The sequence below is a fragment of the Pediculus humanus genome, genomic scaffold (assembly GCF_000006295.1).
Source record: "Pediculus humanus corporis 1103172108319 genomic scaffold, whole genome shotgun sequence".
Classification (NCBI taxonomy): Eukaryota; Metazoa; Arthropoda; class Insecta; order Psocodea; family Pediculidae; genus Pediculus; species Pediculus humanus.
In genome coordinates, this window is record NW_002987888.1 from 109,520 (window position 1) to 125,360 (window position 15,841).

Below are 15,841 nucleotides of genomic sequence, written 5' to 3' on the forward strand. Positions count from 1 at the left end.
AAAATTCCCTTTCTTCAAATTCTAAAACGTGTATCTATAATAATAATAACGTCGATTTTCAAATAATAAATGACGACAAGTATTAATACGACACCCTGATTTTATGCCTTTTTTTCTCCTTTCCTTCGATCCCTAATCCTCCCTTAAAATAAAAAAAAAAAAAAAATTTCTCTTAATCAGTGCTTTCGTACCGCCCTCTCCCCCCTTCCCACGCACCCGCATCCCTCCGCACGAACCAACCTGAAACAAATCGGACTCCTCCTTTATCTAGTACAAAAAAAATCATTTCTGATTGTTTTTTCGTTCGAACCGTATTCGGAAAAATTTCCCTTTCGTCTTGTTGCCCAACGAGATAAAATTTAAAAAATTATTATTATTATTTTTTCTAGTTTGATAAATAATCTTTATATTCTTCTGCTTCATTTAACAATTTTAACCGACAAACGATTTATCAAAAAAAAAAAAAAAAAATATTTAAACAAATAAAAAAAAAATTAAAATTATTTTATTGTTTAAATTAATAGTAATAAAAATAATAATAATAATAATAATAATAATTTTCTTCATCAATTTAATTACCGTAGGAAAAAAAAAACTCTTTTTTTCCCTTTCTCCCTTCCTTCCTCGCCTTTCCCCTCCCCCCTTTTTATTTTTTATTTCCTTACTCTGTCTTTTTTTTTCCCTCCCTTTCTTTCTTTTTTCTTTCTTTCTTTTCTCCGGTTCATCTTTTTCCTTTTTCTTTTTCATTATTCATTTTCACTTTTCTTAAAAATCATTTAATATTCATTTCCTTACTTACTTTTTAAATATTAAATTTTGGAAAAAAAAGAAAAAAAAAAAATTTCCCCGTAAAGATTTCCCCGTAAAGAAATTCCCTGTAAAGATTTATTTCGTACGACGGTTATTAATACGACGGAAAAGATAAAAATTTACGTTTGTCTTCGACAAGAGAGGTAAAAAAAAAAATAAATGTACATAAAAGAGATGAAGATAAGATTTAGAAAAAATAGGGAAAAATCACACACACACATGCACGCACACACGCACGCACGGGGAAAGAGATAGGGGGGGGGGAAAGAAACCACGAGGGAAGATTTTAGATAAAATGACGGGGGAAGGGGGGGAAAAAGAATTTACAAAGAAAAAAAATCAACTTTCGGTTTCGTATCGGCCCCACTAAAACATTCCTACTTAAAATTGGTCCATTAGCTCTTCTTTTTTTTTTTTTTTCTCCACCTTTGATTTTATTTTTAGATTGATTTCATCTCAATTCGTATCTCCTCAAATCTAAAAACAATAAAACAACGAGGGGAAAAAAAAACAAAAACAAACAATACATATTTGTACAAAAAAAAAAAACCGAACGAACGATCCTAACGTTTCGATTGGAATTTATCACGAAAAAAAACCGTTAAAAGGCTTTTTCTCATCCCTTAACTTTTTTTCCAGACCGACAAAAAAAACTTAATGATAATATAAATAATAATAATAATACTAATAATAATAATAATTGATAAGAATGATAAAACCAATTGGAAAATAAAAAAAAAAAATCTTTCTCTCACTTGTACGAATGCAATCAATAAAATTTCATTTAAATTTTAAAATAAGTTAAAAAAAATAATTTACGTCATCATCATCATCATCATTATTATTATTATTTAAAAAAACCGTTTGTTAATATTTTTATTTTTTATTTTTAATCTTGTTATGAAAAGTTTTTTTTAAACTACAATCAAATTTTAATTTAAAAAAAAAAGAGAAGGAAGGAAGGAAGAGGGGAAAAAAAACAAAAAGTTTATAAGTAAAAAAGAAGAAAGAGGAGGTAGAGAAGGAAGGGGAGAAAAAGCAGATTCGATAAGTGAGATGAAAATCTCAAAATAAAATTGCATAAAAATGGAAATAGTTTGAAAAATAAAGAAAAAGTGATAAGCGATCGCGTAAAAAAAAAAAAAAATAAATAGAAAATCTTTCTTTTTGAAAGAATAAAAGAAAAACAAAAAAAAAAAAAAAAGAAAACCGGAAAGGGAGAAGTGAGAGAGAGAGAGAAATAACAAAAGCTGGATGAAAAAAGAAAAAAGAAAAAAAAAGAGGAGGTTCGGATAGGAAAAACTATAGAACGGATGAAAAAGCTGCTAAATGCCCTCTTTTATTTGAAACCGTTCGGATTAAGGCCCTGTCGAAACGGTTTATGTAAATCAGACGTTCCCTTTTTTTCTTTCTCTCTTTCTCTCTCTCCCCCCCCTTTCTTTTCCCCCCTCTCTTTCTAACGAAATGTGTTTATTTAATGCAATAAAATGTCTTGCTCACGTTTTTAGTATAATAAAAAATAATAATAATAATAATAATAATGGTGATAAATTCGTCAACGATAAAAAGGATCAATATTTTGAATCGAAACTTTATTATAATTTTTAAAAAAAATTTTTTTTTTTTTTAGAGTAGTGGAAAATTTGAATAACGAAACAATCATTTTTAATTTCCGGTTTTTCGATATTTGAATTTACCGCGAAAATTTAAAAAAAAAAACACGATCCGTGCGAATGTCTTTCTTTCGTAAAAAAAATTTTTCGCGAGTTTGTAACAAAAACTACGATTCGACCTTTCTTTTCGAGTCATAGTCGGTATCGTTCGCGAGTTTTCGTACAAACAACAAACGCGACAAACAAATCAAAATGCGGATTGCGAACCGGAAATAGTTGACGACGGTCGTGTAGGTATTTAAGAGCTCATCAGTCGAAATATGCGACGAGACTAAAATTCTCCAGACGAAAAAAAAATTCTATCGTTAATACTACACCAACTGGAAAACTTTTTCCGATACATAAAACACTTTTAAACCCCTAAAATACTAATAATGATAATGATAATGATAATGATAATGATAATAATTTTTCCTTTTAAAAAAGCCCAAATAATTGGTTACAGGAACCAATCAAAAAAAAATTATTTGAAAAACTAAAAATTACGCTAATTACTCTCTTTATACATAAAATTTTTTAGTATTTAAAGACTAAAAAACCACCATTTAAAATATAATTGAAAACCATCAAAAGGAGAGAGTGAAAGAGAGAGAGGGAGAGAAAGAGAGAGAATTTAAAATATAATAATTTATTTAATAAATAAAATATCAAAAATTATTATTAAATTCAAATGATAAAAGTGATATGGAGAAATAATAAACGAGTGAAAATATAGTTTTTGAGGTTTTATCAAGTCTCGTTAAAAACTTTTCTTTTCTGAACTCTTAAAGGCTGATGTTATCACTTTTACCAATATTTCTCCAGATTCTTATTCTCCAGCTTTTTCTTTTCCAGCTTCTTCTTCTTCTTCTTCTTCATTTTATTCCACCACGATAACTTTTTCTTTTTTCTTTTTCCTATTTTTTTTTTTTAAATGTATAATTTCTTATCGGTTTTTCATTCAACCATTATGGGTTGATATTATTATTATTACTATTAATATTATTATTATTTTTACGAATTTAATAAAATTTTATTAAATATATAAATATATATTTTTTTAATTTAAAAATAAATAAATAAATAAAAATGTCCGACTTTAATTTAAAATAATTCAAAAAAAGTAATAATAATAATAATAAAGAGTTAATCAACAAAGGAATTAAAACTAATTGACCTTTGCCCTTTGTGTTATTATTTTTAGTTATGCCATCACCTTTTTACCTTTCTCTCTCTCTCTCTTTCTCTCTTTAAATTTTACTCATATTCATCCCCTTCTGTTTCCATTCTATCTCTCTCTCTCTCTCTCTCTCTCTGTATGTTTTATTTAGTCTCTTCCCCCAGGTTTCGACTCTATCTCTCTCCATCTCTTTCTCTCTTTCGCTTTCGTAAACATTTTCTCTTTCTCTCACGTTTTAATTTTCTTATAAACTTTTCCATAATAATAATAATAATAACCCTTAACGAAATCTTGAACGTGTATATCTGTTTATTTTTCCCTAACGTTCAACCTTTGAGTTCATTAATATTTCAAAAAAAAATGAAATTAGTAGTAGTAGTAGTAGTCGTATGCTCCATCTCATCTTGATGATCCTTTTCTCTTCTCTTCTGCTTCTCTTCGTGTTTTCAAAATATTATCTCGTTTCATTATTTTTTTTTGTTTTCAAAAACAAACAACATTTTATGACTGTTTCAATTAAAACAAAAACAAAACAAAAAAATTGCGAGCGGATGGTAAACAAAAAAAAAACGAAAAAAAATCAACCGAAACAAAAAGAAAAGAAAAAAAATAAAATAAATATTATCATCATCATCATCATTATCATAACCTTTTTATTACCTCGTTTACAGTTTAAAAAAAGAGAAAGAGAGAGAGAGAGAGAGTGAAAAGGGTTTTTATAGCTAAAGTAATTTAAAACAACGTCGGCGGCTATAAAAAATTATGATTTTTTTAAATGAAAAAAAAAAAATTTTTTTTCTCTTCTTCTTCTTCTTCTCCCTTTTGTTTTCTTTTTTTTTTGTTTTGTTATATATATAATTCTTTTCAAAAAAACCGTTATAAAAAAAAATTTAAAATCACGTGAAAAGAGAAATTTTCGCGCCAAAATGTCAACCACAGAAAAGATAAAACACAAAGAAGAAATATGAAATTAAACTTTTTTCATTAAAAAAATTATTATTATTATTATTATTTCACGTGTGTGTGCGAGACAAAAACAAAATGAAAGGGAAAATGAATGACGTTAGTCGTGTAAACGTGACGTAATAAACAATAAACGTCATTAATAATAATAATAATAATAATAATAATAATAATAGCAAGTATTATTTTATTTAATTTAAAATTTTACCTTCTTTAAATTAATTAAGTACGTATAAAGTAAAAAAAAAAAAATTATTTTTTTTATCATTATTATTATTATTATTATTAAACGTGAGGGGCGGTTTTCATTGAAAATTGCGTAAAATCTTTTTCCCGTTGTAAAAGCTTTTCTGTTGGAAAAGAGAAAGAAAGAGAAAGAGAGAAAGAAAAAAACGACAACAGATTTATGTGAAAAGGAAATCTTTAACGCAATGATTTCTTTTCTTTCTTTTTTTTTTTTATTCGAGAGGCAAGACTTTAAGAAAAAACTTCTAGAAAGTTTTTTTTTTTTTTTTTTTTTTTTGACAAATCACTCCCCGTTCGAAAGAGTGTGAGAGAGAGAGAGAGAGCGATTCGAACGTATGCAACAAACGAACGGGTGAAAATTTCCCCCCTCTCCTCCCATTCGTGGATCGTAAATTTCTCACGGCAACATAAAATCCGGTGAGTTTTTCCTACCACTACCTCGTCGAACTCACCCCCCCTCCCAATTTATTTTCCCTTCCCCCTTTCGAATTATTTTCTTCTGCAGTTAAAAAAATTTTCATTCAAGTACTTTTTCATGTTATATTAAAATATCTATAACGTTTTCCTGACAGGAAACGGAAGGAAAAAAAAAGCAAAAAAAAAAAACTTTTTAACTCTCGATAACTATTCGACAATCATAAAAAAAACCGATTCGAAACTTTTTATCGTCTGCTGCAAAGAAAAAAGCAAAAAAAAAAAACAATAATTTACGTCTATTTCGTCAGGGGTCGAAGGAAACGAACGTTTGGGAAACAACAGGAAAGACAGCACGCTACTACTACTACTACTACAAAAACGAAAATTTTATTTTATTATTAATTTATAAAATTTCGAAAATACTTATTTCATTTTTTAAAAAATTATATACGTGTCCGTATAATAATTAATACAAGAATCGATAAATCGAATCGATCGTCGATCTATCGATTATTAACAAACTGTAAACACGTTTGATTGATTTAATAACGAAAATGCGGTCGGTCGGTTGCTGGTAATAAAATTAATTTACGGTGATATTACCATTAATGGCGGAGCAAGGTGGTAATTTTTTTTTTTTTTTTTATTGAAAACATGTAACGAATTGTTGATTGACGTGGTAATTAAAAAAATTACCGGGAGTAATTTTTCAAGTGGTAAAAACGGTAAAAAAAAGTAAGTGTTAATTATGTTAATGACTAAATTACGCGATTAAAAAAATAATAATAATAATTCGTTTAATTTAAAATGAATCCGGTTTTTTTTTTTCTTTTTCGAAATGCAATATTTTTTCATTCATTTTTTTTTTATACTCCGCTCGCCATTATTCGTGGGTTGAAATCATAATAATAGTAATAATAATAATAATAATAATAATAATAATAATAATAAGCCAACGGCCATAGCGTGCTGGTCACACCGGTTCCCGTACGATCACCGAAGTTAAGCAGCATCGGGCGTGGTGCAAACTTGGATGGGTGACCGTTTGAGAACGCCACGTGCTGTTGGCTTAAAAGAGCAAAAAAAAAAAAAATGAGAACAAGACAAAGTAAGAACCAAAAAACAAATCTTGTTCTACTGTCGACCTGAGGCAGCTCGACGAGAACGTGAATTTCACTGCTTCTGACCCTGGCCACTCCAAAGATGTTAGTCACTGGAGCCCAGTTCAGGAGACAAATCGTTCCCATCGAAAAAGACGGACTCAGGAAGACCTTCAAGAATTGATGTGGTGCTATCTTATAATAAGTGGCACCACCGAAATTCGAGTATTTGTCCCTAAGGAATCGGGTAGAAACCTCGGATAAATACTTAAAAACTCCGACAAGTAGCCTTGTCGTGTTTAATGGTGGATAATAATAATAATAATAATAATAATAATAATAATAATAATAATAATAATAATAATAGTTCTTACGTAATAAAATCTGTGTTGTGAAATTAATACCGGTCAATGAATTTAATCTTTAATACCTTCGGACATTTTTTTTTTCTTTTCCAATTTCCCCATTATTATTATTATCGTTAAATTTTATCACGAATAATATCAATTATCGATTAAAAATCGATCGATCGATCGATTAATCAAAATAATTTAAATTTTTTTTAAAATTCGAATTCGATTAAATTTCTTATTAGTTTAGTTTCGAGAGAAAAAAAAAATTTCTCGAAAGCGTTAATTAATTAATTAATACGATAGTGAGAAATGAATGATTACGACGATGATGGCGTCGAGGTCGACGACGACGATTACGACGATTAGTCGAAGGTTACGATAAGAAAGAAAGAAAAAGAAAAACAATAAGAAAAATCAAAAAGACGGACGCAGATGCCAAAAAAAAAAAAAACTACGATATAAACTTTCAATAAACACATTGCCAAAGAAAAATATTTCTTTTTTTGCTGTTGTTCAAAAATGACCGGGAGGGTTCGAAAAGTCGTTAACGAAATTAATGTGAATTGTCTTAGAATCTAAACTGGAGCTAATGGAAAATTTTCAAGAGGATGAATCAATTTTTCGTGAAAAAAAAAAAAAAAGTTTTTTCATTTTTCTTTTAATATAAGATTCGAATTTTTCTGTTTCCACGTCGAATTTTCCCCATCGTCGCTAATTAAAAAATTCGAAAAAAAAAATTACCCCCAACTGTATTTTCCGGTAGTGAAATATCACATTCGACCGATTGCAAAATTTCATGAATTTTCCGGATTATATAAAAATTTTATTACTATTATTATTATTATTATTTTTATGTACGTACGTAATTGATATCAACTTTTAAAACCAATAAAAAAAATTTTTTTTTCTTTTTTTTACGTAATTTTATATCTTAAAATTTTTTATAGTGTAATGTAATATTAAGAAAATATAAAATTATTTTTACTTATATATATATCTACGGTAAAATATAATTAAATCAATTATCATCATCATCATTCTTTTTTTCCCCCTCCCCCAATCACAAAATAAGCAAAATTTCGAAATCATTCCTTATTAGTATTATTATTATTAGTATTCGTTTTTATCCAAGTAAAAAATTACTCCTTTCTTACTGGAAAAACGTTTTTTTTTTTTTCAAATTTTACCGTCGCACTGCTACATTTTCCAGTTTACTTTTATTTATAAAATCCTAATCATCATCATCATTATTATTATCATTAATATTTTTTTTTATTATCGTTTTACGGTTAAATTTTTTTTTTATTTTTAAAAACCGCAATAAGAACAACAACAACAACAACAACAATCGCAACCGCAACCACGACGAAACCGACAAAATAATTATCGATAACTAATTTTATTATTATTCTGCCTATACGTAATACATTTACGCGTGTATTTACACGTGTAAACCGCACACAAAAAATAAAACCTCCGTCTGGATAAATTTAGTCATCAGACGAATTAAACTGGAAAAATAAAAATTAAACGGAAAAAAAAAATTTTTTTTTTCGTCGTCGTTTCGTTTCGTTTTGTTTTTTTTACAATCGAAAAAAAATAAACAAACATGCGTGAGAGTGCGTACCACACGCGCGTTTTTTCTCCAGGTGTATCAATTGCAATTAGATAAGAAAATTTGCTAAAAAATTAATAAATAAAACGACTGCGATATATATCGGTATATAAAAAATATATTAAAAAAATCCTCGTGATTCCACGTTTCAAGTTTTATTATTATTATTATTATTATTATTATTATTATTATTATTATTATATTATTATTTTACTTCGTTAGGTTAATATATTAATTATTTTTTTAATTAGAAAACGTTCTAGAACATTCTTCGTACTGGAAAAAACGTAACAACCGTAAAGTCCATAATTAAATAAATAATTCGCACGTGGGTATTTTATTCCAATACATCGTTGCACGCCTTGTAAATAAACGATGACGTTTTTTAATACATTTTTATTATCATTCTTATTATTATTATTATTATCATTATTATCATCTTAATAATGTTTTCAGAACGAGTTTAAATAATTTTCCAAACGTTTTTTCCCTCCCATCCCCTTTTTCACATTTTTTTTTTTCAATTTCAATCGATTCAAAATAATTAAAATTTATATAAAAAAAAAAAATATTTCAATTTAAAAATTATTTATTTGTTAATAATTCTTATTACGCTCCTGACCGACCGCCTGAGTTAAAGTATTAAAAAAAAAATTTAATTTCAACGTTGGGAAAAAAAAAAAAAATTTACATCTTCGTTAAAAAAAAAATAATAATGAATAAGTAAATAAAATTTGAACTAATTAGAGAGAGTCGAAAAAAAAAAACTATCATCATCATTATCGTCGTCGTCGTTTATAATTACTTTACCTTTAAGCGGTAATAATTAGTAATAATAATAATAATAATAATAATAATAAACCCAACTGATGGTTTATTTTACATGTGAATCGTTAAAAAAAAACAAAAGAAATTCTCAGGTAAAAAAGAAAAAGAATCACCACAAAGGTGGTAAACAAATTAAAACGTTAAACGTCAAAAAAAAATGTATCACGTGACTATAAACATGATTAGAAAACATAATTAAAAAAAAAAAAAAATTTATAACAAAAACATAAAAAAACATAAAAAACATGAAACGAAAAATGAAAATTAAACATGGAATGTCGAGTTTTGATATGCTAGATTGAAATTTTGTTTTTTTTCTCTCTCTGTCTCTCTCTCTCACTCCAGGTTTCTGGAATAAATTCCAATGACTGGAATTTAAAAAAAAAAAAAAATTAAAGTTTTAACGAACGACGTTTAACAAATGTAATCATCGATGACTATCATCGATTTATCATCACTTGTTGAACTTTAAAGCTTTTTTTTCGCGCCAAAAATATTTCAAATAAAATGAATTCTGATTTATTTACTTTTTTTGTTAAATAATTCTCGTTGTGACGTCATTTAAATCATTTATCATTGTTTGAATTGTCCCACCCATTCCCAAAAAAATTCCGTTAAAAAAAAAAAAAAATTTCGTTTTCCAAAAAAAACAAAAACAAAAAAGAAATGAATGAAAATAACAACAACAACAATAATAATAATAATAATGATAATAATGATAATAAACAACCGCAAATGAGGCGAAAAATTTATTTTTTATTTATTTAACGCGTAAAAAAAAAAAAAAAAAATATTTAAAAAAACGCGCGCGTGCGGTTTTAAACCTCATTAAAATCTTTTTCACTACTTATAAATCTATCGCGTTGGCGTTGCCAACCAAGTTTTTTCCAAGTTTTTTTTCATTTTTATCCAGATTAAACCCCCCTCCCCTCCACTCCCCGCATGCCGCTTCCTCCCCAAAAACAAATTTTTAAAACGACTGGAATGACTTTAAAAAAAAAAAAAAATGTCGCACTTCTTCTTATTTTTTTTTTTTTTTTTTCAAACAACGATATTAAAATCAATTAATCCCATAACGCTTTCACAAATTGGTTGGTTTACCATTAAATATCTCCTGGGCAAACAAATAACCATTTTTAAAGCATATTATTATTATTATTATTATTATTATTAATGCAAAGTCGTCGTAGTAGTCGTCGTTGTAGTCGTTACGTCACACATTTTATAATTTTATAAACCTTTTTATTATTATTATTTTTTTTTATTCACGTTTTATGCAAGAAAGAAAAAAAAAATTTCTTTTCCTAAAAATTATTTGGGAGCGGATTCAACGAGGAAAATTTTTTAAAAATTTTATAATAAAAGTAAATTAACGCGAGAATAATAATAACACGATTGTTTTTACACGACGCAAACAGAGCAGGTAAATGGGAAAATAATACAATTCGAAGAGATGTACTTATTATTAAATAATTTTCATACCGGTAGATTTGATTGATTGATTGATTGATTGATTGATTATCTGATTGTTTAAATGTTTAATGTACGAAACATCTGGCACCCATTAATCCCATTAACCGCTCTAAGTAACATCTTGTTTTTATTTTTTTTTTATGTTTAACATAATTTATTTTCACGAGTAATAAATTTATGTTTTCTTTTTAGTAATAAATTAAGGTTAAAAGAGGCAGCGACGAAACGCGCGTTTTAACGCGTTTTAGTTGGCGTTTAACGCGCGTTTCGTCGAGTGTTCAATCCTTTTTTTTTTTAATTACTAACAAATTTTTTTTTTTAAATTTATTACTACTACTACTACCACTCCATTTTATTTCGGCCGCAGACATATAAATTTTTTTGGTTTTTTTTTTTTTGATGAGTTAATTAAAGCGAAATAAAATTTAAAAAAAAAATTAGTCGTGTCATTAGAATCTCAATGAATTTTTTTTTGATATTATTTAAATAAAAAAAAAAGAAATCGAATTATTTTAGCGGGTTTCTTTTTTTTTTGCGAGTTAATTAATCTTAAAAAAATTTTTTTTTTTTTTTGTTTTGACAAAAACATAAAATCGAAAACATGTTTTGGTTGTTGCTGTCCTTTTTGTTTTAATAAACACGACGAAAAAAAGTAATAATTGTAAAAAAAAAAATCTTTTGAAGTAATTTTTTTTTTTTTTTTTTTTTTTTAAAGAAATTTTTCAACACCTGTTCTAACACCGCTAACTAATCCATCTTGGGATATATTTTATTTTAAAGGGGTTTTAATTTTTTTTTTTTTTATATTTCCCCGTCAATTTTTACGTGATGGCAACTTTGAATTTTTTATTTATTAGATCATTTAGCGAAACGGGGAGAGAGAAAGAGAGAAAAAAAATGAATGAATGAATGAAAAATCACGTCGAAAACTTCATCCACGAAACACTCTTTTAAAAACATCAAGTAATAATCAATCGAAAGCTTAAAAGCAATTCAATGTTTTATATATAAATATAAACCTGAAAGTTTTTTTTTTTTTTAACGGATTAGTTAATTTAAATAATAATAATAATAATAATAATAATAATAATAATAATAATAATAATAATAATAATAATAATTTTTTTAAAGGGAGGGATACGCACGTTTATGAAAAAAAAAAAAAAAAACGAATCGCACGTGGATTTTTTATCCTTCTTTTTTGTTCTAATCGAAAATTTTGAATTTGGTACAAAAAAAATTTATTTGAACTGGAATAAATCCCGGACAAAATAAAACAAAAAATAACGGAAAATGATGACGTCATATTAGAAAATCGAAATGATTTCCAACCGCCCCCCCACCCGGAAAAATTATTCGAATTTTTTTTTTCCTGTCTCACTCTCTCTCTCTCTCCCCGATGTTCTTTCTTAATTCCTTCTTCTTCTTTATTTTGTTTTTATTACTCAAAACATTTTGAGTTTTATTACCGACATTTTGAAATCCCATCCTTCCCCCTTCCCCCCTCCCTACTAAAAAAACTTTCCCGTTTTACACTTTAACATTATTATTATTATCATTATTATTATTATTATTATTATTATTATTATTATTATTATCGCAACTTTTTTTCGCGTTTTAAATTTAACTAATGTTTTGTTTAAGTTACATAAATTTTAATAAAAATTACTGCGTAAACGTCACTGACGTAATAATAATAATATTAATAATAATAAAATTGACAACGTTGATCGTCGCTTTCACGCGTACACGCGCACGCACACACTCACGCACTCACCAAAAAAAAATTTTTTTTTATTTTTTATTTTTTTTTTCTAAATGAACTTTTTAACCCTTTCAGGCAATTGGCCAAAATTTTTAATTTTTTTTTTTATTTTCATAAAATTTTTCGAAAAAAAATTTTTTTTTTTAAATTTCATTATTAACCGAAAAAAGTCAGTACGACGACGACGACGACGACGATAATAATGATAATAATAATAATAACTGACGTTCAATTTATTTTACATATTGCCATAATAAATAATTGCTTGTTTCTGATTTTACTTTCCCGGAAAAAAAGAAAAAAAAATTCGCATTATTAAAAATTTAATAATGAAAATAAATAAATAAATTCTCAAGGGTTATTAAAAAAGAAAAAATAAATAAAATAAAATAAAATAAAATTTTCCATGAAATCCGAACGTAATAAATGAAAAATATAAGAGAGAGAGAGAAAATAAAGTAATAATTTTAATATTCTCAACGTAAATTTTTCATTTTTTTTCTTCCCTTTTTTTAACGAAATAAGAAAACCGCAGAAAATCTTAAAAACGTAAAACGTAAAAAAAAAAATACATAAATGAATACATAAATAAATAAATAATAATAATGATGATGATGATAATAATAATAACGAAGAGATGATCTGAAACGTGAAAAAAAAATTTTTTTTTTTTTTATTTATTTTTGGCATGACTGTCATTAATGAAACACGCGTAATAAAAAAAATAAAAAAAATGGCGTCGAAATATTTGTCACAAATACATCGTCACGCTGTCTCTTCCGTCACTCTCTCACGTACAAAAAGGTTTAATAATAATAATAATAATAATATTAATAATGAACATAAACGCATGGCGATTCAAAAAAAGAAAAAAATTTTTTTTTTTTTTAAATCGAATTTTTTTTGTTTTTTCATCGTTAATTTATCGTTGGAAAAAAATTTAAAAAAAAAACGTGTAAGAAAAAAAAGCTCTAAATAATTTTCATTAAAAAAAAAAAAAATAGTTTATAGCTTTAATGAAAATTTTCCTTACGAAAAAAAAAAAAAAAATTCTTATTAAAATTTACATCAAAGGTTAAAATTAAAAGGTAAAAAAATAAGAAAATTAAAAAAAAAAAAAAGTCGAAAAAATTTACGAACCCCCCCCCCGCCGCTCCTTTTTTCTTTTTTTTTAATTATTATAAAAACGAAAAAGGGGAACTCGCTTGGGGGGAAAGAGGGGCGCGGGGAGCAGGGGAAAGCAAAATTCATTTTTAAAAAACTTATGGAATTATATAACCGTAACATAAATTTTTTTTTTTCGGTCACTTTTTTTTTCCTTCCTTTTTTTCCTTCCTTTTTTCCTTTTTATTCAAATCCAATACAATTTTAAAAATTTCACTCATTTTTTTCAAAATGAAACTATTAGAAACCGTCTCACGTTTTTTAATATCGGAGTCCAATTTTAATAAAAAAAAAAAGGAAAGAAAAGAAAAAAGAAAAAAAAAAGGAAGAAAAATGTAAAAGTAAAAAAAAAGGGAAAATTGATTGTCTTACTTACCTTGCGAAGAAAGCAGCTGCCGCGGATGATTGTGCCAAATTTCCAGGTATCCCGCTCACGGTATACGCGTATTTCGATTCCAAATAAGAAAATCCGTCGTTGTAATTGTCGTAAACGTTGTCACCGCCGTAAACGCTATTGAAATTCCACGTTGACGTTTCCGGTTGCGCGAAATTTCCAAATTTACCGCCAAATTTTAAATTACATTCTAAAAATCTTCTGCTTAATAAATGTTCGTGATTTTGTTTCTTATTGATTTCGTTACGGTTTTTATTAAACGTTTTACACGAATCCGACGATGTTTTTTTATTCGTTAACATTTTCGTACGCGAATCCGTTTTTATATTTTCGTACACGATTTCCTTTTCCGATGTTGTCGTCATCAACGTTTTCACACCGTCGTTCATTTTATATTTATTTATCGAATCACAATCGTTTCGAGATCGATTATTTTTATTGTGAAAAAAATCGACGACGACGTCGTTTTCCTCATTCCCGTCTACCGCCACGACTCCGTTCGCATCGTTTTTTTTTTTTTTCTTTTTCTTATTCGTTATCAAATCGTTTTTTGTTTCATCGCCGGAATCTAAAAATCCGTAATATTTATAATTGAAATTGTTGTTGTTGTTATTTTTGTTGTTATTGTTGTTACTATTGTTGTTGTTGTTGTTTATTTTAGGAGCGAATCGATCGGTCGATCGTGACGTTAAACTCGCACGACCGCTTTCAACCGTTGTACATGTGAGACTGCTTCCCGCCACATCATTCTCACCTACGAATTGATTATAATTTTTTTTTTCTATGGATTTTAAACGACTGGAAATTTTGTCGTCGTTTTCGTTGTCGTCGTCGTCGCCACCGCCATCACCGCCGCCATCGCCATCATCGTTCTCATCATCATCGTATTTCCAACTTCCTTCTCGCAATTTTAATTTTTCGTTACGATTTTTACAATCGTTCGTCGCTAACCATTTCATTTTAAAACGTTTCCTATTCCAATCGACATTTTTCTTTTCAACATCTTTAATATTATTTTTCGTTTCTTTTATCATTTTGCTGGAATGGTGAATTTCGTTGACGATTTCGGCAAAACGACTCGGAAATTTATCCTGGTTTGCCTGGAAAAAAAAAAATTTTCACGTTGAGATCATCAGTCAAAGAAGAAGACGAGGAAGAAGAAAAATAAAAAGAAAATGAAAATTCTTGAAACCTTTTTTTTTTTTTTTTTGACAGTCCCCTGGACAAGAACAACCGTGAATTAATAGGTTTTCAAATGCAAATATAAAAAAAACCGCAATTCATCATTGTGTCAGGTAAAAAAAAAAAAAAAAAAAAAAAAAAAAAAATTACCTTTATTTAAATATAGTGAATCTGACGTGAGGAACATATGTAAACGCGTGCGTTTTTGTACGCCCGTTTAATTTGCATTTGAAAACCGAACAAACAAACAAACAAAAAATTTAAATATTTATTTAAACATTTTTTTTTTTTTATGTATGATGGGCATTCTTTAATTTAATTCATTGGAAAAAAAAAAAAAACGCGTTCGGTTGTAAGACATTCGCGAAAATATCAACAAACAAAAAAAATTTAACGACCGACATAATAATAATAATAATATTAATGACACGTGGCATTTATTCTCACGCCTTCGGATTTAAAATATTTATTTTTATTAATGATTACGTCACGGGTAGCACTAAATTTTTTTATTTCTTTTATTTTTTATTATTTACCACCTCCCGGAAAGGATTTAATTGCAGGAATTGAATAATTAGCACGAAAAAAAAACCTACACACAGACACACACCTGCCATTGGTTTCAAAATAAAAATAGATAATAATAATAATAATGTTTTTTTTTCCTTTTGTTTTTTATCCGGAAAACGTTTTCTCCTT

At 27.2% G+C, this 15,841-nt stretch overlaps 1 protein-coding gene across 1 annotated transcript; it reads right to left on the minus strand.

Moving 5' to 3' along the window:
- Nucleotides 1-13,938: 13,938 nt before the first annotated feature.
- On the minus strand, nucleotides 13,939-14,994 carry Phum_PHUM610320 (uncharacterized protein; the record flags this gene model as incomplete). Its single annotated transcript, XM_002432994.1, has 3 exons — nucleotides 13,939-14,528; nucleotides 14,595-14,714; nucleotides 14,856-14,994. The coding sequence occupies 3 exons, from the start codon at nucleotides 14,992-14,994 to the stop codon at nucleotides 13,939-13,941; spliced, it is 849 nt and encodes a 282-aa protein (XP_002433039.1).
- Between the last annotated feature and the right edge of the window lie 847 nt (nucleotides 14,995-15,841).